Source organism: Urtica dioica, chromosome 7 (genome assembly GCF_054948205.1).
Source record: "Urtica dioica subsp. dioica isolate 48M chromosome 7, U.dioica_male_clone48M_v1_H2, whole genome shotgun sequence".
Lineage (NCBI taxonomy): Eukaryota > Viridiplantae > Streptophyta > Magnoliopsida > Rosales > Urticaceae > Urtica > Urtica dioica.
This window is the reverse complement of record NC_142762.1, coordinates 39,526,255-39,550,136: the sequence shown is the minus strand read 5'-3', so window position 1 is coordinate 39,550,136 and position 23,882 is coordinate 39,526,255. Positions and strand designations below refer to the sequence as shown.

Genomic DNA, 23,882 nt, shown 5'->3' with positions numbered 1-23,882 from the left:
ATTAAGATAAGTTAGATGCGCCATAATCTGTGATATATACATGAGTTAGACTTTATCCTTAATATTTAAATAATTAAGTTATAATTTTAATTACAGATAGTCATAGCTATATAGCTTTGCAATTTGTCCTTGTTGGAGGAAAAAAAATATTTTCAAATGAAATTTGAACACCTAAATCATTCAACACTTATCTAAAAACTTTGTTTACTTGTTAATTTTATCAATTAATTGATTAAATTATTTTTGACCTTAACAACACTCAAATAAGAAACTAAAAAGCTAAACAATTTTTAATGATACTTATCTAAAATATAAACATATTTTTTTTTTTTCGTAAAAGGCGAAAATAACACGAAATCAATAAATTTGACACTATTTCATTTCAAATAATATAGTTTAAAGACCAAAATTCCATGAATATATTGATCCATGCGACTATTCACCTAATAAAAGGGAGGGTAGCTAAGTAGCTCAATTAACTTATCTTATTTCAAAAACTAGCCTATTCAATATCATTTAAAAAAAAAAAAGACATACCGAACCTAATTACTCTTATAAGATGAATTAAATTTACTGTGTTAGCAATTTAATTTACTTATAAGATCTAGTAAATCCTCGGATGAACTACGAGAACCACAAGGCAACACCATGATATAGAAAAAAAATTAAATATAATAAACCTCCAAAAAATTAGTTTGTTTAAAATACAGTCACAAAAAATAATAAATAAAGGAAACAACAACAAAGCTCTATCCAAGTGGTAAATTAAATTCACTAGTCTTGTAATTTTAATTTACTATAAAAGTTTTATAGAACTGTTGAAGATGAACTACGAGTATATTCAAGAATCGAAAGCATATCTCGTGACAAAATTATTTGAATTGATAAAATAATAAACCTACAAAATATTTCATTGAAGCAACGTCATTCCAAAGAATTTAATTTTTAAAAATAAGTATCTAGTTTATTTGTGTTTTAAATTCGCATGTAGTTAATTTTCTTATCAAACACAATTAATTTAAAAAATATACTACATACTAAAAATAGATCTTCGTCGATGTCAAAATAATAGTCTCGTCAAATTATTCACATTAGTACAACATTTATTAAAAAAAAAAAGAAGAAGAACTAAATTAAATGCATTATTTCAGAATTTATAAAGAGGAAAAGTAAATATGTATCTAATATTTAAAAAAAAATGTATCCAAATTTATTGAATCTCATTCAAAAAACACCAAAACAACCTAATCTCGTTATCACTTTGGTGGGCCAAAAAAGGGTCAATATTCTAGGTAAGGGGTGGCCCATTTTCTCAATTTTTTTTAGAGCATCCTAATCTCTAACTAGGAGGTCTTTATTAACAGCTGACGACAAAAATCTTATTTAAAAATATGAATATGAAATAAACGCCACGTCAGAACCAGCGGATAATTTACTACCACAGGAATATAAAAATAGAAACGAGACTAACAGTAACAAACAATAGAGACCCGTGACGGTGTTGTTTTTTATTTTTTCTTTTAAATTAAGGATCGGTTTCGCATTTTATTTTCTCTTCGATTTAAATTTTTTATTTTATTTTATTTAATTGCGCGTTACAGCCACGGCCACCGCCACCACGGAAACGAACGAGTCGACTCGCTACGACTGAAAGCAAAAGCGCGGTATGAATATGATTCCCTGCGACACGCAAACAAGCCTCACCGATCAACACCCATTGACACGTCATCTCTTTTATCCACCGACAATGAAACGCGTTACTGAAGTGGGTCCCACCTATTCGGATTTCTAACAATAACAAAAAAAAAAAAAAATTAATTCTCTTTTTTTCGTTGCATGTGATTACGTGACCTCCTTCTCTCCGCATTAAAGTATTTCCCATACTACTACGCATGTTATTAAATGAAAGCTCAAATCATTGTTTTAACGCCTTTTCTTTTATTCCAATTTTTTTATTTAGCGAGTAAGTGAATGAATTCAGTGAAGAGACTAAAAGAGTAGAGAGTAGAGACCAATACAATTAAGTAATAAGGTTTTTATTTATTATTAAAATAAGTTTTTTTTTTCTTGTTGCCAATATTACAATAATGCCCTTAAGGCCCAACGTATGATTCTCACATTTTTTTAATTACAATATAATTTGCAATTGTATATTCGTCGCTACTATTTTATTACAATGTAAACACACTTTATAGCAGAATCTCTCAACAGAGAGGATCAATAGTGAAAAAGGTAAGTAGTTAGCTTGTAGCAATTTGGACGGTTGTGACTTGTGAGAGATGGTTGAAGCAAAAAAAAACAAAAAAATGACCATGTTGCAAAATTAAAAACAAACGAATAAATAAAGTTTTGAGCAATAAAAAAAGAAATTATACATTAAAAAAAATTATAAGAATAATTAAGGTTTTTTTTGTTAACTTTTGTTTCATAAATTTTGTGGGTTATTAAAAAATAATTATAATTTATTTAGCACGAGTGATCTCTAAATTTATAAAATTTAGTATCTCTCAACTCTCTTATTCCGGTAAAATTTAGAGTGAAATTCACACGAAAAAACCAAATGACTTGCCATAATGTATATTTTAGGTATTTTGATATAAATAATTAATTTAAATAATATTAAATCAAGTTTTTCAATATATATTTTTTTAAATTAATATAGATTATATTTAATAATGATAATTTCTATTTGAAAAATATTAAAACAGCCATCAAAAGACAAGGGCACAAAATGTTAATGTAACAGTCTCAAGTCTTAAAAACAATCTCAACTTTAGAAAGAAAAAAATGACATCTCGTTTCCACATCATAATTAAACAGTTTTTTTTTTTTTTTTTTTTTTGCCTTTTTCTTATAATCATAGTGTGAGGTGGCAATGCGTTTCCTTTTAAATGCAGCTTGAGATTTATAGTACAAATTGCCAAAAAAATTATAAACCCCCTAATAATGACTATCAATGAAGAAACCAGATCTAGAATCGGCGTGCTCTATATTTGAGTTCATTCGCTAGACATCCAATAAAACCTTTACTTTTGATTTATTTCTTACCAACATCAAAATGTATTCAACATTAAATCTATGCAATACGTCTAAGAGTTAAAAAAAAAATAAAAGAAGAAAAAAGAAGCGAGACAGAAAATAAAACCTCAATAAATCCTCCACCTTTTTATTAATTTCTCACGAACATGTATTATTTATGTATGCTTTGATTAGTAACATTTATTTATGCAATACCTCAAACAGTTATTTTTTTTAAAGGAAGTAAAAATGCGAATTAATAAACAACAATCTAATAAATTAATTTGGGCGAACAAACAGACTCTCAAAATTCAGATCTACCAAAGGTCAGATACAAGTTTTTAATTATGTTTATTTATTTTGAAGTTGAGTAATCACTTAAGGACTTCATTAGTTTAATTAAAAAAATTAAGTGGGGTTGATCCCAAAAAGAGGTCCTTAATTTCTGTATTAAGAATCAGAGAGCACTCAAAATAGTCTCTACTTTGTTCGATGGAACTGTGTTACCGCGTTCACTTCTCTCTCTCTCTCCTCTTACATATCTGATTAGATTTGGATTTGGATTTTTCTGAGTGGATTTAATTTGACATCGATACAAATATTAAAATAAACAAATCAAACAGACGGAGGAAGGAAGGAATTACAGTTGGGTTTGAAGTCTATGCGAAAGTTTTAATCACATTGTTTATTAATTATTATCTTTCATTTATTGCCTTTCATTTCTATTTTATTAAATAAATAAATATATTTGTTTCCTTTTTATTGTTTTATTTAAATAGCTGTGTATCTCATTATCATATATACAATAGATAGTTTTCAGATTTCACGAGCACTGTCGTGATTGGATCGGTACAAAATCTCTTAGCTCTCTCTCTCTCTCTCTCTCTCTCTCTCTCTTTCCACTAAGCAGCTAAAGAAGAACAACAGCGTGAAGACATCGGAGCAAAAAGAAGACAAATATAGCACAAAGCCGAAGAGGCAAAACGATTTGATGAATTCACGCTGATTTTCTTCAGATAACGAACTTCATTGTTCATCTTCATCTTCTATTTAGTACTTCTGTGCCCCTCGGAAGGTAGTGTTTTGCTTCTATGGCTGGTTTCGTGCTGTAATTTGATTTGATCTAACTCGAGACACTGAAACGGAAATGAATTTCGAGAGTAAAATGAAAAAAAATCACAAAAGAACATTAGAATTTTGTTGTTGTTATACTCGGTGAAAGTGATCTGACTGTTTATTCTATCTGGAAAGCTATCTGCTTTACTCTGGCTTTAGCTTTATTTTCCTCAATATACCAATTCATCTTTAAACGTCCCTTTATGGACACTGTCTTCTTTTCTTTTCTCTTTTACTAAAATATTAGAGCGAAAGTTTAATGATTCCCCTCTTTTTTGACTGGCTTGTTTCCTTAATTCGCCCAATCAATGCTTAGTTTGTGGATCTACTATTTAGAACTGGGGAGAGAAAACGATGTTTGCTTTATTTTGTTCTTCTTCTTCTTTCAATAAGACTGCCTGTTCTGGGTTCAGCCTTGAGCTTGTCTGAAATTGCTTGAGCCGAGTGACAATGCGTGTCTATGAGCGTTTCTGGGTATCTTGATTTCCTTTTTCTTTTTCTCACACTTGTTATTGGGACCATAAACGTTGATGGGTACGTATTAAGTCTTCTAATCTTTTTCCCATTTGGATTTTTATTTTATTTTATTTCTGCGAAGTGGGGTAAGATTCTAGCGTGTTTCACTTTTACCTTTTGTTTTCGTTCGACTATTCTGTCCTTTTTTTTTTCTGTCTTCTTATTTCAATCTGCCTTGGTACCAGTTTCATCGTGGAGTGTTCGTGTTCGGGTTAAAGAATGTCCAGGCCTCTGCATCGAGGAATATCCGGCGGCGTTCGAGTCTCCGGTGGAAGCAACGATTTCAGCGACTCCCAAATGAAAGACAAGACGGATAAAGAAGATTTGGAAAGAAGAGCTTCTTCCGACCAGAGCTCCTTCTCGATGAGGCTTCCGATTCGAGTACTCTTCCCCGAAAACAGCAATAGCTCTCCCTCCAAATACGGGATCAGCGAAAACGGCTTCTCAGCCGACCCACTCATCTCCAACCCTCCTCGGAACCGGCACAGACTGACAATGCTGCTTCTGAAATTGGGTTTGGCTTTGATTATAATTCTCGCTCTCACCGGGTCCTTTTGGTGGACGATATCCATCTCGGCTTCCTCGAGAGGTCACATATTTCATGGGTATAGGCGACTCCAAGAACAGCTCGTTTCTGATCTGTGGGACATCGGCGAGCTCTCTCTGGGCTCATCGAGGTTAAAAGACGTGGAATTCTGTCCTCAGGAGTCTGAAAATCGCGTCCCGTGCTACAATGTATCTGAGAATCTCGACGGGGTCGCGTACGAACGGCATTGCACGTACGGGACGAAGCAAAATTGCTTGGTCCTTCCTCCTCCGAATTACAAGATTCCTCTGCGGTGGCCCACGGGGAAAGACGTGATCTGGTTGGCTAATGTGAAGATTACGGCCCAGGAGGTCCTTTCTTCGGGAAGCTTGACCAAGAGGTACGGATATGCACTTTTGTCTACGTGTCTGTTCCAATGACGCGTTCGATTCGTTTGCTCTAATAATCATTTCCTCGATGATCGCGCGGATGTTCAGGATGATGATGGTGGAAGAAGAGCAGATTTCTTTCCGTTCAGCCTCGCCGATGTACGACAGTATCGAAGACTATGCGCATCAAATTGCCGAAATGATGAATCTGAGAAGCGAAGCTGGCTTGATTCGGTCCGGTGTAAGTGGAATGTGATTGTACTCATGAGCTCTCTTTTTTTTCTTTCACTAAACCATCTTTTATTTATTTATATATAATTGAATTTTGCAGGTAAGAACCATCTTAGATTTGGATTGTGGTTATGGTAGCTTTGGAGCACATCTCTTTTCCAAACAGCTCTTAACAATGTGCCTCGCGAATTACGAGGCTTCGGGTAGTCAAGTCCAGCTAACTCTTGAAAGAGGCCTTCCTGCGATGATCGGGTCTTTCGCTTCGAAGCAGTTGCCATATCCTTCTCTCTCCTTCGACATGTTGCACTGCGCAAGATGTGGAGTCGATTGGGATAAAAAAGGTGCTCTATTATTAAAAACTAGTCGCTTATCATCTTTTCCACTAGAATGCGCTCAAAATTGATCAGGCTCGATTTTGTTCTGTTTTTTGTTTATGTGGGTACAGATGGTATCATGCTGGTTGAAGCGGATAGGGTTCTAAAGCCTGGTGGATATTTTGTGTGGACATCTCCGCTTACGAATGCTCAGACGTACCTCCGTAACAAAGAGAATCAGAAGCGGTGGAATTTCGTGAAGGAGTTTACCGAAAATATTTGCTGGGAGTTGTTGTCCCAACAAGACGAAACCGTTGTGTGGAAGAAGACGACCATAAAGAAGTGCTACACTGCCAGGTAATTTGCGTTGTTATTTTATTTTATTTTATTTTATTTTACCCATACTTGTTTCGTAAATCACGTTTCACATGCCTATAATCATAATAAACATGTTTTATCCCAAGTCCATAACTTAAACATGCTAACAATTTACCCAGTTTCTGCTTAAACTTGATATCTTCAAACCAAACTATCAATTTTAAATGCCCTAAAGTGAAAACAACACAATAAAATAAACAAATAAATTTTTGAACCGTTCCGGTCTGAACAGCAGTTTCTATATATGAAACAGGATTATACCAATTGAGACCAGTTTAAAAAAACTGCATGGGACATGATTAGAGAAAAACCGTTTTGACCGGACCAGCGGTTTAAAAAACCGGTGATCCGGCCCAATTTACGGTTTCCGTTTTAATTTTTTTTTTTTGCATATATATGAAGTTGTTCCTGATTCGGTGAATTTAATTCTTTCTTCAGGAAACCCGGTGCTGGCCCATCTCTATGCAGTAAAGGTCACGATGTTGAATCTCCTTATTATCGACCTCTTCAAGCCTGCCTCGCTGGAACACAAAGCCGCAGATGGATTTCTATCGAAGAGAGAAGCGCATGGCCCGCTCGATCTCACATGAATGCAAATGATCTAGAAGTATATGGTAAATTACATTATAACCGTCTTTACATATTGTGGTCTATTTCGACCGGAGCTGCACTCGTGTACTAATTAACTCGTGAAACATTACCCAGGTTTGCAGGCAGAAGAATTCACCGAGGACTCCGAAAATTGGAAAATGGCAGTCGGAAATTATTGGTCGCTCCTGTCCCCTTTGATATTCTCGGATCATCCGAAGAGACCTGGCGACGAAGATCCATCGCCGCCCTATAACATGGTTAGAAATGTTTTGGACATGAACGCCCATTTCGGTGGTTTCAACGCTGCACTACTCGAAGCCGGGAAGTCTGTTTGGGTCATGAATGTCGTCCCAACGAACGGGCTGAACCATCTTCCCATGATCCTTGACCGGGGTTTGGTCGGTGTTATGCACGACTGGTATGTTAACCTCTTTCTTTGTTATGTTAGTTGTCCCAAACTGGAAAATTCTTCTATAGAGCTTGATTCGGATTCCGGTCTGGAAAAGCTGTCCGGTTCATTGCTGGTTTGTTGACAAAATCATTGGTGGACTCTTTAGGTGCGAAGCGTTTCCGACTTATCCAAGAACTTATGATCTGGTTCACGCCGAAGGACTTCTTTCTCTTGAAGCGAATCAGCAGCACAGGTGTACAATGCTTGATCTTTTCACCGAGATTGACCGCTTACTTCGTCCAGAGGTAACGAATTTAAGAAAAACCCACTTTTTCGTATTTCATCGCTGCTCATCAAGCTTTTGATTTTGATTTTTTTTACTTTCTTATGATTGGCGATAATGGTCATGATCGTGGAACTTAATTTCATCAGTCCCTCATAGTTCACTTTTCGCTTCTACTTAATAGACTAATAAAGTAGTAGCGTCTTCAAATTAGTCTAATTTCAACTTTTTAGGTTACAGTTAATTATATAATCTCCCCCAATTCTATGATCCCAACACATAGAATAAAGTTAAAGGTGTTTTTTATTTTATCAGGAATTTACGTTAGAATTCAGTTGGAATTCAGTATGATATGGATAAAAGATCTTTCCGTGTTTATGCTATTCAATTCTGGACGATGAATCAATTTGTCAGATATTCTTATTCATGATATTAATCCAATTCAATTACATCGAGTGTATATTCATCCGATACTAACAAATGTTTTTTTTTTCAGGGCTGGGTTATAATCCGAGACAGAGCTCCTCTCATTGAATCGGCAAGAACTCTGACAGCGCAGATGAAATGGGACGCCCGAGTCATCGAAATGGAAAGTAACAGCGACGAGAGGCTTCTTATCTGTCAGAAGCCTTTCTTCAAGAGACAAGCAAGCTAGTTTTTTTCTTTCTTTCTTTCTTTCAAGTTTCCAAAGTTAGTCTGAGAAGTTTAGTCCACAGCATTCATATTCATTTTACTGAAATTTTTCATCATAAAAAAAGCTCCGCCAAAACAAAGGAGGGTATCGAAAATTTTGAACAGAAGAAGAAACAGAGAACAGAGACCGGAGTACGACCGACCGACCACAACTCCTATGGAGCCGTAAGGCGTTCGTAGGGACGAACTTGTAATTATGCGATTATGAGGCTCTCAGACCAGTTGAGAAGCATAGGATAGTTTCTAAAAAGTTGTGTCGTTTATACCTATACCATCACATAAATTTAAGATTGTGAACATGATTACAGAAGAATAAGAATCTTTTTAGGGTTCTGTTTGTTTGCAGTGTATAAAAATGCTTGGCATTTCATTTGAGTATATGGAGGGGGTAATTTATTTATTTTATTTATACTTGCATGTTAAGATATATCTTGCATTCTGATGTTCTGTTGAACTTTGATATTCTCTGTTTGCCTGACTTGGATTTGTCTCGAGAATTTAAAGTGTATATTCGGAGAGAGAGAGATGATATCCTGCAAGGCCAAAACTAAAAGAATATAGAATCTCGCTTGGTTAAATATGCTCATTAAACATGTTTTATTTTGATGTTGTTGAGTAGAGCATGAGTCAAGAATATATTATTTAAATATTAGTAAATATTATTTTTAATGATATTATTAATAGACTGATTATCAATATACCCTTCACTACCTGATCTTGGTAAATTATGATCGGTAAAATTAATATTAATATTAATATTTAAAATAAGAAAAAATCGTATAAAATAGCCATTTGAAACTTATTGATGAGTAAAATAATCAAAGTTTCAACTTTTCAACAAAATAGTCAATTTAAGTTTTCAAAATTTTTTTGACAGTCAAGATTAAATTTTTTTTACGATTATTATAAATAATTTATCAATTTCAAAAAACTTAATCTTGGGGTCAATTTTTTTTTTTAAACTAGATTGCTGCACATTTTGGTTATTTCACTAAATTAAGATAAATTGGCTATTTTACAAATCTATAACTTTAAATTGGCTATTTAGCTACATCACCCTTCAAATAACTATGAAATATGTGTAGAAAAAATATGCACTAATGCGTTATCACCATATATCTTATTTTAGGGTATTTGACACTTGAAACTCTCGATTATTTATTATTCAGATCTAGCCTCTCAATAATATCTATAGATAACAAATTCCCACAATAATGATTGTTTACACCAATAGCCCTCGATAAATTGATGGAAAAAAAATACTGTCATAAGTTTTTGGCGTCGTTAATCACTTACAGATAAAAAGGGCTTAGCGTGAGTATTTGTGGTAAAGAAATGCATGCGAGTCTTTACCAGAAATTAGGGAATCACAAAACTAAACTTTCCTTTTCTTTTTTTTTTTGGTTTAAATAACCAATTATATATAACAGTAATGTTAGATTGAAAAATATAAAGATTATGGTAAAAAAAAAAAAAAAAAAAAACCTTCTTCTTTGCTCTAATTTGTTTTATCTATATATAATAATTATTCTAGAGAATTACCAACAACCGACCTTAGCTCAGTTGGTAGAGCGGAAGACTGTAGTGGGTATCACCCTCAGAAATCTTTAGGTCGCTGGTTCGATTCCGGCAGGTCGGATTTTTTTTTTATTTTTTTATTTTTTTTTTCATTAATCAGGAACAAAACATAATGAAACGAAGTATAGCGACGACGACGACGATAACAACGCTACTCAGAATATAGAAAACGACGCACTGTGTCTGTGTTTTTGTCTTTCTTTTGGCGCGGAAGTATAGTTAGAAGAATCGGAGCTCTCACTCTCTTCACCCTATTCTCAATAAGCCACAATGATCTGGCGACTCTTCTTCTTCTTCTCCTCCAAAACCAGGCCGTTATCCCAAACCCTAACCCCCATCGCCGCATCGTCGCCATTTTCGACCTCGCTTCTGAACAAGAAACTCCCGAAAAGGTTTCGGAGGAAGAGGAAGAAGAAGGAAAGCGCGAGGACGAAGAAAGTTCAGACAAAGCCCAACCAGATTCCGTCTCTCGAGCGAATCCTCGACCGCGACAACGCTCTCCGATTCCTCATCCGATCCAAAAATTACATCGCCGCCGAGCCGGAACGCGTTCTCCGCCTCGACACCGCCGGGAGTCTCCACCGCGAGCTCGGCTTCCCTCGCGGCCGCAAAATCTCCCGATTCCTCGAGCACCACCCGCTCGTTTACCAGACCTACCGCCACTCCGACGGCAAGCTCTGGATCGGCTTCACCGACGCCATGGAAGACCTCCTCGAAGAAGAGAGCCGACTCGCGGACGCGCTCGAGCTCGACCGGGTGAACCGCGTCCGGAAGCTTCTGATGATGTCCGCCGGCCACCGGATCGCGCTGAGCAAGCTCCACCATTGCCGGTCTCTGTTCGGAATCCCCGTCGACTTTCGGGATCGCGTTCTGAAGTATCCGGAGTTCTTCCGAGTCGCAGTGGATGATGATCGGCGTCATGTTCTGGAGCTCGCCACCTGGGACGCGAGCTTGGCCGTGAGCGCTCTGGAGAGGGAATTCATGACCGACGAGGCCAAGGTGAGAAAGGCGTTCAGGTTCGGAGTGAAGCACGAGGAACACTTGGGGCTCGACGAGGGCGCGACCACTCTTCCGCTCGTGTCGCCTTACTCAGACGGGTCGAAGCTCGAGGTGTGGAGTCTCGAGGCGGAGAAGTACAGGGTCGGGGTTTTGCACGAGCTTCTGAGCTTGACGCTGGAGAAGAGAGCTTCGATCCACCACGTTGTGGAGTTCAGGGACGAGCTGAGTCTCACCAAGAACACGTATCGGATGCTGAGGAAACAGTCGCGGACGTTCTACCTCGCTGGGACGGAGATGAACTGGGCAGTGTTTTTGAAGGACGCGTACGACGAGAACGGGGATTTGATCGAGAAAGATCCGCAGTTGGTTTTCAATGAGAAGGTCTTCGAGCTTGCTTGGACCAAGGATACGGAAGGAAGTGCAGCGACTGGTTGATTCGGGGTTGTTTTTGTTTTTGGGTATGTCTCGTTGTTGTACTTTTACTTGAAACCTTGTTTACTAAATCCTTGATGTCCGGAAGTAGAAGTGTAGTTTTAGGTACAGTTCGTATATCGCCAAGTTTTGCGCTTTTCTTTTCTTGTACTTTCATATCACCAATCGGGAGGGAATTCAGAACCGTGAGAAATACCTCAGAGAACATGATGACCATACATCGGTCGTACCACTGCGCGAGGAAAGAGACATTCCCAAAGAACTTGTAAGGTGACTCTGGGAGATATCCTTAAAATTGGCAAGGGGAGGCACTAGACTCTCGTCTCTTCAAGTTCTCATCCGCCGATCTTTGGCAGAATCTTCAACCTCCAAAGTAACTTCCACCATTTCTCGTCGCTACGCGAACCTGATCTTGATGAGTACATGACACTTGTGTTTCTCTCGCTATGCAATTTTGATCCACTCGGGCCATCAAGCAATCATGGATGATCCACCAAGCTTGCTTTGTGAACAAACTTTGACTGAATGCCTTTAATGTCATTGTAAATAAGACCCCATTCCACCTAGGTTTTGCCGGGCTCGTCTCACCGCCTCCAATGGACTTGCTTGTGATCTTTTCTTCCCCGCCAGAGTCGGGCCACCAAAGCTTGGAATGGAAACGATAGTCTTGAAAAAAGGATCTCTTTGCCTCTACATGACGAGAAGAGCTTAGCTCGCCACACTAGAAGTTTCCGCCGGACTTTCTTTTATGGAGCTGAACGTATGGATCTTGTTCCAACCCACAAAGGATCATGCACTGATTAGTGACTATGTTCAACGCCAAGAATCTCCACCAATCATTAGTACGTCTTACTTATTCTTTAAGCTCAGGGAGAGGAACACCAATGATTTATTCAAATTCACCCAACGTCTGCAAGTAAGAGTGGAGACTCATTTACTTAAATAAAAGAGGACACTATCATCCGCAAATAGTAGGTGGCTCACGCTGAGGGCCTCATGCTCATACTTAAAAGATTTTGGAGTCCTTTTTAAGAAAATGATTTTGAATATTGGCTGGTTAGTGTTATGTTTTTATGCTGGATTTCCTACAGCTAGACAGACATTGTCACATGGTGATGAGAAAGGGGCTCTATTTCTTAATTATTTATTTATTTATTTTTGTTTCAATCCGGTATTTATGATGCCGTGTTGTATCTTTCATATAGCAGATTTTCGATCCACTTGGAATTGATGCGCTCTGAATTATTGGAGGGATGTGATAGATGCCGAATCGGTCGCTGTGCTTAATCTAATTCCCTGACTACATCTACCACGCGATCTCTGTCTAGAACGCACAACATATAATCTTATTTTATGCTCTTTCGTGTTGCCTGACCAGTCAAGACTCAGTCTACCATATATTTTTCCCATCTGGAATTCCAAAGCATAATATTTTTTTTTTAAACATTTTTATGTATACGCCCGTACCACTTGTGGCAATAAATACAAAGGGTGTAATAATACATGTCTTTCAAGCAACAATTATAGGAAATAAACCGGTCATTGGACCTGATCACCGTGAAGCAAATAAAGAAATTTCAGGGGGGGTAATATTACAAAAGAACTTTCAAACCTCAACACAACAGACAATTCAATCAAGAACAAAACAAAAACAAAAATAAAACAAAAAAAAGTAAATGAAAAATACCCACCGGAGAGATTCGACATCTACCGGGATGAAGAGGCCACATCAGCAAGTGGTTTCACGAGCGGCGTTTGGTGACGAGCTCTGCTCTTGGACCTGTGTCGGCCGGCGGCGGCGGCGGTGCTCCGGTGGGCAGGCCCGCCGTGGCTGACCTTCCTGCCCGGCCTTCTCCGGGAGCTGTTTGCGAGGGCTGCCCGGGCAACGCTGTCGGTCAGCACTTCCCTCGCCCTCTGAGGCTTCACCGCCTGCTTGTTCAGGTACACCAGCTTCGGCAACAGACCACAGATCGCCTTGCGAAGCTGTTCTTCGCTCACATTGCTCTGGATCGGATTCCCCAACAGATTAATGGCCTGCACCGAGTTGTAGTTCGCCACGAGTTGCCCTAGCGCCTTCGTTGTTGTTATCTTGTTAAAGCTCAGGTCCAGCACCGTCAGCTTCAGAAGCCTGTGGAGCCCCTCCACGTCGCTGATTTTGTTCCCCGCGAGATATAGCTCTTTTATCAACTGACAGTTTGATAATCCTGATACAGAAATTCGGTTGGTTGTTAAGAGAGAGACGGCTTGTTTAGTGAGACTAATCTGAGAAGGGTTTAGTGGATTTTACCGTGCCCGATTCTAGATATGCGGTTGTAACTGAGATCGAGCACGCGCAAGCGGGTCAGCTCTCTGAGTCCTTCGATGGTGCTGATCTTGTTTCTTGACAGGTCGAGTGTGTGAAGGCCTTTCGGAAGTGAGCCCGGCGCTATGTGAACTAGACAAAGAACCAAAGCACACATGAACTCAGAACTAGTTGACAGGACCATAATACACGTACGTTGTTGTCAGTTCATTTCGAGTGTGTCTATACCTATTAAGTTGCTCGAGAGATTGACAGACCGGAGACTGACGAAGCTTGAAATTGAGGGAATCGCTTTCAAGCCGATACCGGCAATGAGAGCCACCGTCGAGGACGAATTGAGAGACCGAATCATGCTATTGGCGTGCAACATGTCTTCCGCGAGATTCCTATCCGATCGGCGGACCATGTGACTCGGGAGTATTTCCTGCGACATAGAATTCTCAGGAGAGCGCGGGAAGACAATTTCCTCTTCATTTTCTCCATCTCCGCTGAGTTGAGGAGACGGGTTTGGCTCAAGATGTCTGACCCATTCTTCCACTCTTGCAAAAGTGGATGATTCGGTTGGGAAAGCAAGCCATTGATTCTGGGGCCATAAGCCAGAAAGTCCAGTATGAAACTTGTCCCAGCTACGCTCTTCTTTCTCGTTCTCCGGGCCATCCTTGTTCAGAGATTCCCTGGTGAATGATTCGGGAGATTCTCCGAACTCTGGAGCTCGGTTTGGTTCAAGGGTGTCCGAGCAGTACCCACCTTGCTGGTTCAAGAGATGAGCAATTTGAGCCGTTGATTGTTTAGCCGTCTGCGGGGCATGCAAGTTCCTGTGGCTCCAGAGGAACAGTTTCCACCACAACCTTCTACTTCTAGAAGGAAGGATTTGGCTTGAAGAATGTTTCTTGAGCATCACTCTATCGGCGCTGCCATGGGACATAACAGACCTAGGGCTTCCATGAATAACGTCGTCTCTCATCTTTTCAGCTAATTCCTGCAATTTTTCGAAAGACTGACACTTCGAAGGAGGCAACTGATCTGCGATCTTCCTGATCACAACATTTGTCTCCAGATTCGAGCAAGAGCGCTTCAGATTCGGAGACGCCCAGAACTCGGAAATCTTGATCCCGGGATCGCTTACATGCCCGCTCTGCATCATATCAGCATCTTTCTCCGCTGTTTCGTCAAAGTGTTTGCTCCCGGCATCAAATGACTTGGACGATTCCCTGTTCCCCAACGGAAACTCTTCGACCGGACTGGTATCGCGAGCTTTAAGATCAAAATCAGAAAGGCCGCGGTTCAGCACGGAGCTCTCTTCGTGCTCGTCTCCCCCTTCGTAAGCAACCTCAGGTGTTTCGCACCCGGAAGGGCTCTCGTAGCTGATCACCTTAATGTTGCACTCGGAATTCTTCTCGATTCCATCTGGCAACGACACGCCGAAAGTCGATGACTTAACCTCGTCGGTCTCGGAAGGTTTCACGGGCTGCTGAAAGTTGATCTGTACAGTGTTGAGCGCCTGGTTGAACTCGATAGCTTTTGTGGATTCCTCAACGTCCTAACCCAAAGAGACAGAAACAGAAATCAGTACATAAATCTTCAAAATACCCATCACCAACTATTACAATCACTATACTTCTCACCTTAACTTTCTTCTTCCGACCAATAATGAGAGAGAAGCAACTGAACTTGGCCATAATTCTACCCTTTTATGCTAGTCTGCTATTCTTTGCACCCACCTCTCTTTTTTTTCTTTTTTCTTTTTTCTTTTTTCTTTTTTCTTTTTTCTTTTTTTCTTTTTTCTTAACTTGCAAAAATAAAATGAGATAATCACGATCGCATTTCAAACGGCATAAATTATGGGACCCTCTACGACCAACGGGTTCTCGAGAAGCAGAGGCTCACATCGGAGATACAGTTGGTCAGAAATTAGCCATAATCTATGGGAAGACACCAAAGGAGCGAGCGAGGGAAAAAACTGAAGCGCGGCCGAGGACCCGAAAGCCACTGACAATCGCCAGCTTCAGTTTCACCAAATATCTCTTTATCCTCGGCCAGAGTTGTATCTCCTCAAAAGCTTCTCTCCAGAAGCTTTTCCAATCCCAGAATCAGAATGTTTAGATTTTCCCTATACAAAACCACAGCCAAAAACCAAAAAAAAAAAAAATCAAAATCAAATTACCAATCGCTCAAAGCGAGTACAAACAACCGAATCAAAATCAGTCATACATATTGAAAATATTCTATACATAAATCCAGTTACATGTACAGGACTCTTAATCTCACAATTCACGGAGACTCAAATCGCATGATTCTCCCGGAAAAAAAAAAAGCAAGGCAAAAACTCACTTTAAACAAACAACATTATTCTCAAAGATTTCTTAATAATTTCTTGAGCTCAGAAGCCTTTGAACAAGAGACCGTACGGTCGAACTAATTTTGCATTAATTATCATACCAAAAAAAAAGTTAAAAGAATGTCGTAATAAAGGCGTACCTTTCGACGGTAAAGCCCCCCAGATCGTAGCATAAACTGTCAAATAATGATAAAGAGTAATCCTTGTTTGGCAAAGAAAACAAAGCGATTGTTAGGGTTTCGAAACAGATGAGAGATTAAATGATATGAGAAGAAGATGAAGAAGAAAAGGTGTGGTTGATGGTTAGTGAGTCTTAAAGAGAGTTACGTTATGTGAGCTGGGTCTGGGCTGGGGTCAATTTGGCTGTGAACGACCGAGATATCAAAAATTTATTTAAATAATGTATTTTAAAAACAAAAAACGGAATAAAATAATGGTATATTAATTGAACAGAAAATTATTCTTTAGAAAGAGTCATCTACTACTACTACGGTACTACCTAGAGAGGCATACACGCAATTGACACGCTGTTTTCAGGCGTTAATTTGGCCCATAAAGTTAACCCCATCCATCACTAATGATAATGATAACCCCTTTGATTTTTTTCCTATTTTTTTTGGGTAAAAAAAATTGATTTATTCATTCATGGTGGATTTTTGTCTAGTTTAGTAAATTGACTCTAAATTGTCCCGGTAAGACACTTGTTTATTTAATATCCATTCATGTGTTTTTCTACTAGATTTTGTTATATTTGAGTATATCTATATACGACGTTGAATGAGGAGAATCCGATCACAGCTTTGAAACGTTGACATTATTGTTATTGGGAAAATAACACAATGTTTTTGTGGGTTTTTGTGAAATGTCGAGTTTAATTTTTAATTATAAAAAATATTGAGTTCATACTATTTATTGAACTTAAATGACGAAATTATACCCTGAAATAGATAACAGTGTCACAAATCTCTCTTTCATTGTATAAGAAAAACCTAATCAAATTCAAACCAGTACTCTAAATTTCAAATTCCTAATTTTTAAATAAAAATAGCCTTAAATTGAAATTAAATAATAAAATTCATATCTCACAAGCGATAATTTCATTTCGTGTTCGAATTATAACTCTGAATCATGGATTCTATGTTCGAATCTGTGATTTTGATGACTATCAACTATCGATTTTTACTCATTTACCTATTTTTGTGTTCTTCACGATTAAGAGACTGTCGTTTATTTTTTAGTTTTTAAATAAATTACACATATGGTGCGAATGAATAAAGATAATGGGTGTTTACATATACATATTAAAACCAGCGTCAATAAAAAAAATCAATAAAAATTAAATAAATAAATAAAAATTAGTGGCACTGTTGTCTATTTTAGGGTATAATTTCATCATTTTAGTTTAACAGAGGGTATGAACTCGATATTTTTTAAAACCAAAGGTTAAACTCGATATTTCACTAAAATACAAGGTATATATGTGTCATTTTCTATTAATATTATTATTATATTTTGAGAATTGACATTATTGGCCAAGATTACATTATATATTAGCAGTGCAAACTGCAGGTGACAAGTTTGGCCAATATTATATAGTTTAAGATAAATCTTAAAGAGGCATTCGTTTTTGCATCTCAGAATATTTGAACCGATGACCTCTTTGTTCAAATATGTATGAGATTACCACTAGACCAAACTAGCAACCACCACGAACGTTGGTATTATATTATTAGCGTTTTGCATTATCCTACTTACTTGTGCGGTTACAGCATTTTTAGCTGAATGAATCAAAACAAAAGCAAATAATAAATATGAAACGAAAGCTTTCATTCATCCATATACCTCCAAAAAATAAGCCGGTGAAGAAATGGACCCTAGTTGAGAACATCTAGACCGCCCATTTATTGAATGATCTTGTAATATATGAAAGAGAGTCATCATGATCGTGGGTGTTAAATAATAGAGGGTTGAATTGCAAAACGTGATGTATTGTAAAGAAAATATTGTAAAGTATTTACATTTTTATGCTATGTATGGAAACGTTTTTTTTATAATGATGTGTTCACTGGATACTCCTTAGTAAAATTTGGTATTTTTCCGTAAACAACGTCGGTAACGGTAACTTCATTGATACAGTTTACCCTTACCCTCACCAGATACCCCGGTAAACCATAGATATCTCCCGGTAACCCAGCAAAATATGAATCCTGGTATGACGGTAACCAAGCAATTAAATTTCGGGGAATGACGTCGAAATTCCGATTTTTGGACATTATCGGCACAAAAATGACCATTTGTCGTTTCACATATTTTTTTCGTCAACATTCCCTGAAATTTCGACCATGCCCACATTATTTCCACGCCTTCTGTGCAAAATCAACAATATTTCCATCATTTCTTGGGAATTTCATCGAAATTCTCGTGTTATTCTCATTGTTTTGTGCCGACAGTTTGAATTTGTGATGAAATCGAATCGTTTTGATTTTTTTTGGAAAAATCTTGTTGAATGAAAGATGTGTATTTATGTTGTATGGTTCGCATATGTTTTTCTCAATTTTTTTTAATAGAATCCAAATTTATTTGACATTTGAGACTTAGATTTCAAAGTTAGAATTTATTATTGTTTTTTTTTTATATAACTCGAATTTATTTCATGTTTGAGATTTAGATTTCAAAGTTAGAATTTCTTGTTGTTTTGATAGAATCCGAATTTATTTTAATGGGCTGACTACTGTGATCTTTAAGCACGAACCGGGGGTTACTATCAACCCCACCGCCACTCGACCTACTATTGAGTCTTTTTATGTTGAACTAGTATATGTTTTGAACTTATCTTTGTTTTTGAACCTATTAAGTGTTTTGGACCTTTTGTTAAGTTTTTTTTATGATGTATGAAATTATTACGTGTGTTGGAGACTTGAATTTGGAGTTTAAACTTAGTATATGTGTGTTTGAAACTAATTTATTTGTTATATTAATAAAAATACAATATTATTTCCATCGACATTCACTACTACAAATATAGGCATCGGGTGCGGCGAAAGTTGCACCTGATGCCCAAAATATCGAACCCGAAAGTTCTTTAGGTGCGACATTGTCGCACCCAAAAGTCCGTCGCTAAAGGCTTTGGGTGTGACATGTCGCACCTAAACTTGTCACATATTAGCCATGTCGCACCCAAAGTAGCACCTAATATGTTATTTTAATTTTAAAAAATAAATTTGTACGTCGTCCCTCCTCCCTCGTCGGGCCTCAACCCTCGCCGCCCCTCCTCACCCTACTCCCTCGCCGGCATGCCCCTTTCTCCCATTCTTCCCTTGCCGACCTCCCCTTCCTCTCATTCTTCCCTTGCCGACCTCCCCCCCTCCCATTCTTCCCTCGCCGACCTCCCCCTCCCCTCTCGCCAGTCTTCTCTCGACGGGTGAGGGAGGAGGCGTTGTGCTCTGTTGGAGGGCGGAAAGCAAAAGAGGTCGGTCCTCGCGGTCTTGGACGGCGGAGGTGCTCGGCGGAGTTGGCTGAGGTCGTCAGCCGAGTGAGAGAGCTTACCTAAGCTCGTTGGCGAGGAGGAGAGGCGGCAGCGAGGAGGATGGGTGGCGGCAGAGGGACGAGAGAGAGAGAGAGAGAGGCGTGAAGAAGAAGATGACGAAGAAGAAGGAGAGCTGTTTTATAATTTTAACCTAATACTTTCAGGTGCGACATGTCGCACCTGTTGCTCATATTGGGTGCGACATGTCGCACCGGATAATAATAAAAAAAAACTTTTCAATTCAGGATAGTAAAAATAAGATGAGAGATTTTAAGCCCGCCTAAATTTTTTAAAACTTTTCAATGACACCTTTGGGTGCGGATTTCCGCACCCAATGATATTTTAACCAAAAAGAAGGGGAAAGTTGGTCGCTAAAATGTTTTCAGTCTAAGGGTGCGGCTATGTCGCACCTAATAGTTTTGATAGCACTACCAGAAATTTGGCCTCTAACTACTGCCGAAAGCTGTAGTCATTTTAAATCCACTACAGTTTACTGACTGTCATCTATAGCACTGGAGTCTTATCTCTTTGATTATGACTCCAGTGTTTGGCCGTAGTGTATCTGTTTTATAAGACTGTAGTTAAAATATATAACTACATTGTTTAGATGTAGTCTTACTAGTGGCATCTATAATTACTACAACGTTATGCTGTAGTTATATAGAACTCAATTACATAAGATAAAAAAACTACAGTTTTAACAAGTAGTCTTAATTGAGTCAATTAGACAGACTACGGCGTTTTTGTGGCATCTATTGCACTGAAGTCTTATCTTTTTGCCTATGACTCCAGTGTTTTCTGTTGAAGACTACATTTTTATAATGTAGTTGTTCAAATTTTGAGTCAATAAACACTACAGCTTTAAAGAGTAGTTATAATTAATTGAGTTGGACAGACTATGGCGTTTTTGTGGCATCTATTGCAATGGAGTCTTATCTCTTTGCCTATAACTCCATTCTTTTATGTTGAAGACTACATTGTTTAGCTGTAGTTTATATTTATGAAATTATATTTTTACAATATAGACTACATCTTATTTCTGTAGAGCATTTTTTTAATAAAAATATATATTTAAATACATTTATAATATATAAATATCCAATAAAACACATAATAATAATATCCAAAAATCTCATATTTCATTCAATCAATAATAAATATCATTTACATAAATATGGCATTACAAGTTTTTGGAATATAAGAATTACACCCAAAATTAGTACTGGAAAGTGAACTCCATAATAAGCATGACCAATCATAACAGTTATACTCTTATATTTTCAAGTAGGACTTGCAGAGCTATCATTCAAACAAAGACCAAGTCATTTACCGGCAGAAGGGGGACAAAGCATAACTTGTACCGATCCGGGGCCCGAACCTTCCAAGCCAATGCCACCACGTTGCTCAGAGCCTCCGCCGTTTCTCACAGCGCCTCCACTTTCCAGAATCGTTGTGAGCTCTGTGGAGCCCACCTATGCCGCCCAACAACCTCATTGCGGAGCCTAGACCCTCACACAAACACAAGACCCAAAACAAAGAAACCAAAACAAGCCTTCACAAAATCCAGTACCAAATGACATTGATTTAACAGACTTGCAATACAAGATTAGTAGATTACTTCTTTTGGGTCTTTAATTAGCGTATCACTATTGGTATTTCGCAAAACACAATCAGCCATATTTAGATTTCCCATCCCATTGAACATCACCAAAATTAGCAGCTCTTATTGATTAAGGACTGATCTTTATTGTAAAACTCTCAAATGTATGACCAAGAGATATTTTAAAACAGACATACCGTTGTTCCAGTTTCAGAACTTAGGTGTGGAGAGTTCAAGTTGTCGCTTGTACGCTGAAGAAAAAAAAAATCTCCTTATTAGTAGGCAGTTGATAAATTAAGACAACAGAAGTGAGAATATACAAAATATCTTGCCTTGACAGATAAGGAAAGCGTTAATGCAACAGCCCCTCTCAAACCTGACCATATGAGAACAAGAGCCTCTTTCCAGTCCAAGCCATAGCCAAAGTATTTAAGAAATGGGAATGAAACTCCAACAACAATTACTCGAGTCACTTGCACATAAACGTAGAGAAGGACTAAGTAGGTCCATGAAGCTCCTGAAACAATAAAAATACGAGTGTTTTTATCATTGTATCTATACAGATGGATACTATTTGAAAGATACTTGAATAATTTAAAGACAGACAAAAAATGGATGTTACACTTTTCTTTTTCTTTTTTTGAAACAATAACTTTATTATATTAAGAGGCAACAACCTGATTTACACAAAAAGATGAGTTGATAGATGCCTATCCTTAGGATCCAACGTCAATCCAGCACGCGAACCCCAGAAAACAAACCACAAACGAAACATCAGCCACTACTATCGGCATAGACCTATTTACACAGGGAACCCAAAAAATGCCCCAACATTATGGACAAGATCATATCCCCTTAAAGGTACAGGGATATGATAAACAACAACAAAAATAGGGTGTTCTTCATACCCGAATCCCTAATTACATTGATGTTTCACTTGACATCATAGATTTATTCTTCTAAAAATAAACCCAATTTCAAGTGCATAACGGCAGACGAAATTCTTTGGGAAGAAAAATAATTATATCATTCTTCTTTCTTTTTAATCAGTTACATAAAGTATTAAACACCTGAGTTGTTGACAGATGATACATTCTACAATGTCCTTTTCAACAAACAAGATTAACAAAAGAAACTGCATGACCTCATTTACAAAGGATAGAATATTTATAATAAATAAAAATACCGTTTAGTCTTCTTAACAATAACATAATATATAGAGTACAGAGTCAAAATAAATCATTCATTATTAAAAATACATTTGACAATGTCCAGTTTCAACATAACAGTACCACATCACTAAAAAAGCGTGCATTAATTCATCCACACATGATAAAATTGTAAAAGTTTCAAGACATACCATTATGAAAGACATAGTTATCACTCAGAATTCCTTCAGCTATGACTACTCCACTGCAAAAGAAATACAGAGAAGAAAGTAAATAGACCAACTTTGAAACGCAAAACATGAGATATACCATGCGCACAGCATAGTTGCTCTCATCAGTTGAGAATTAGCTACGAGAATAATTTTTTTTTAGGAGGGGTGCGCCAAGGCCCGAGTGGTACTGCAAAATCTGGGCGACCTGATCCACGTATCAGATATACTAGCTACGAGAATTATATCATCAAGTTATACCAACAACTTTTCCAAAGAAACAACTGAATTGTATAGCAAGCGCATTTAAATTGGAGAACAAGTAAAGTTTAACTACGAATAATTGAATTATTTTTCCGACATCAGACAGATGAAAATGTGCAATGAACTAAGTAAAAATAATAACCTTGGAATAAGAACCTGCTGCTCTAAACCAGGTTGAATTCTTGTGAGTCAGATCTGTCACATTGCAAATGAACATTATGAGGCCAAATAGCCACTTTACCCCGCTGCTTATTCTCGGACAGATTAGGGTCTAAGATGCTCATCCCTGTTTTACTACAACTGATCTGTCCTATTTTACCACAACAGATTGCCACAACCAATAATAAAAAGTAATAACCATGTTGAAAATTACCAAATAAAAAATGCAGAACAAAATCCACAGTTGAACAAGCAATGACGACTTGAAATCACAATCTCAATATCTATTTATAAATATAATTATAAAATTCGAGGAATCAAAATTCATCAACAAAGTTTTGACTTAAACCTCAGAGATCAAAGCACATCATTAAGTCATGCTAGCTGATTAAATCTTTACTTATTATTAACTATCAATAAATCAGTTAACATTCAAACATGGAATTGAAGTATTTTTTCATTCAAGCATTTCATCAAACACGTAGAACACGCACTTTCAGTTCGAAGATTCAAGTACCAGAATCGAAGACAAAACTCAACAAAACAGCAATGAGAACTCAACGTCGAACACGTTTTCGTTTCAATTTCTAAAACCCTAAGTCGAGAATACGAAGAGAACTCAACAAAACAACATAATCCTCATAAATCGAGCTACTTCATCCCTTACATTCAAATTTCAATAATATGATGATGACGAACCTGGGGATGGTAAGAGAATCGAGAGGACGGAAGAAGCGTGGTGGTGGTCGAGCAAAAGAAGTGGAGGCACGTGAGAGAGAAGGCCGACAGTTGTCGGAGGCACTGAGCGAAATAGATCTACACAAAATCGCTCATTTGGGAAGTCTCTCTACAGGACATTT

At 37.7% G+C, this 23,882-nt stretch overlaps 3 protein-coding genes and 1 non-coding gene across 5 annotated transcripts; 3 read left to right on the top strand and 1 right to left on the bottom strand.

The window, feature by feature from the left end:
• The first annotated feature begins 3,774 nt into the window (after positions 1 to 3,774).
• Positions 3,775 to 8,849, top strand: TSD2 (S-adenosyl-L-methionine-dependent methyltransferases superfamily protein). Of its 2 annotated transcripts, none has more exons than XM_089619166.1 (9): positions 3,775 to 4,093; positions 4,836 to 5,576; positions 5,674 to 5,806; positions 5,897 to 6,137; positions 6,242 to 6,467; positions 6,927 to 7,102; positions 7,194 to 7,497; positions 7,637 to 7,775; positions 8,250 to 8,849. In XM_089619166.1, exons 2-9 carry the CDS (start codon positions 4,870 to 4,872, stop codon positions 8,406 to 8,408), a joined length of 2,085 nt encoding a protein of 694 aa, XP_089475292.1. In that variant the 5' UTR covers positions 3,775 to 4,093; positions 4,836 to 4,869; the 3' UTR covers positions 8,409 to 8,849. The 2 variants fall into 2 exon arrangements, with proteins under 2 accessions (XP_089475292.1, XP_089475293.1); XM_089619167.1 differs by lacking the exon at positions 3,775 to 4,093 and adding an exon at positions 4,183 to 4,668.
• A 1,145-nt stretch (positions 8,850 to 9,994) lies between these two features.
• Positions 9,995 to 10,085, top strand: TRNAY-GUA (transfer RNA tyrosine (anticodon GUA)). Its single transcript is given in 2 exon segments — positions 9,995 to 10,031; positions 10,050 to 10,085. It is a non-coding gene; the product is annotated as a tRNA-Tyr (tRNA).
• On the top strand, positions 10,025 to 11,605 carry LOC149391470 (Ubiquitin carboxyl-terminal hydrolase family protein). Its single transcript, XM_089621400.1, has one exon. It carries the CDS (start codon positions 10,295 to 10,297, stop codon positions 11,456 to 11,458), a length of 1,164 nt encoding a protein of 387 aa, XP_089477526.1. The 5' UTR covers positions 10,025 to 10,294; the 3' UTR covers positions 11,459 to 11,605.
• Positions 11,606 to 12,949: 1,344 nt separating this feature from the next.
• LOC149391469 (Outer arm dynein light chain 1 protein) lies at positions 12,950 to 16,472 on the bottom strand. Its single transcript, XM_089621399.1, has 5 exons — positions 16,236 to 16,472; positions 15,383 to 15,867; positions 13,986 to 15,297; positions 13,743 to 13,889; positions 12,950 to 13,659 (listed from the first exon to the last, which is right to left on the bottom strand). Exons 2-5 carry the CDS (start codon positions 15,434 to 15,436, stop codon positions 13,163 to 13,165), a joined length of 2,010 nt encoding a protein of 669 aa, XP_089477525.1. The 5' UTR covers positions 15,437 to 15,867; positions 16,236 to 16,472; the 3' UTR covers positions 12,950 to 13,162.
• Positions 16,473 to 23,882: the final 7,410 nt, after the last annotated feature.

Bases quoted from the DNA above. Each gene is read 5' to 3' on its own strand.
- TSD2 (XM_089619166.1), top strand. From the start codon at position 4,870: ATGTCCAGGCCTCTGCATCGAGGAATATCCGGCGGCGTTCGAGTCTCC. The intron at 6,138-6,241 runs GTGCTCTATTAT...ATGTGGGTACAG, and splicing joins AGTCGATTGGGATAAAAAAG to ATGGTATCATGCTGGTTGAA. The intron at 7,103-7,193 runs GTAAATTACATT...AACATTACCCAG, and splicing joins AAATGATCTAGAAGTATATG to GTTTGCAGGCAGAAGAATTC.
- LOC149391470 (XM_089621400.1), top strand. From the start codon at position 10,295: ATGATCTGGCGACTCTTCTTCTTCTTCTCCTCCAAAACCAGGCCGTTA.
- LOC149391469 (XM_089621399.1), bottom strand. From the start codon at position 15,436: ATGGCCAAGTTCAGTTGCTTCTCTCTCATTATTGGTCGGAAGAAGAAA. The intron at 15,298-15,382 runs GTGAGAAGTATA...TCTTTGGGTTAG, and splicing joins GTCGGAAGAAGAAAGTTAAG to GACGTTGAGGAATCCACAAA. The intron at 13,660-13,742 runs GTAAAATCCACT...TTTCTGTATCAG, and splicing joins CATATCTAGAATCGGGCACG to GATTATCAAACTGTCAGTTG.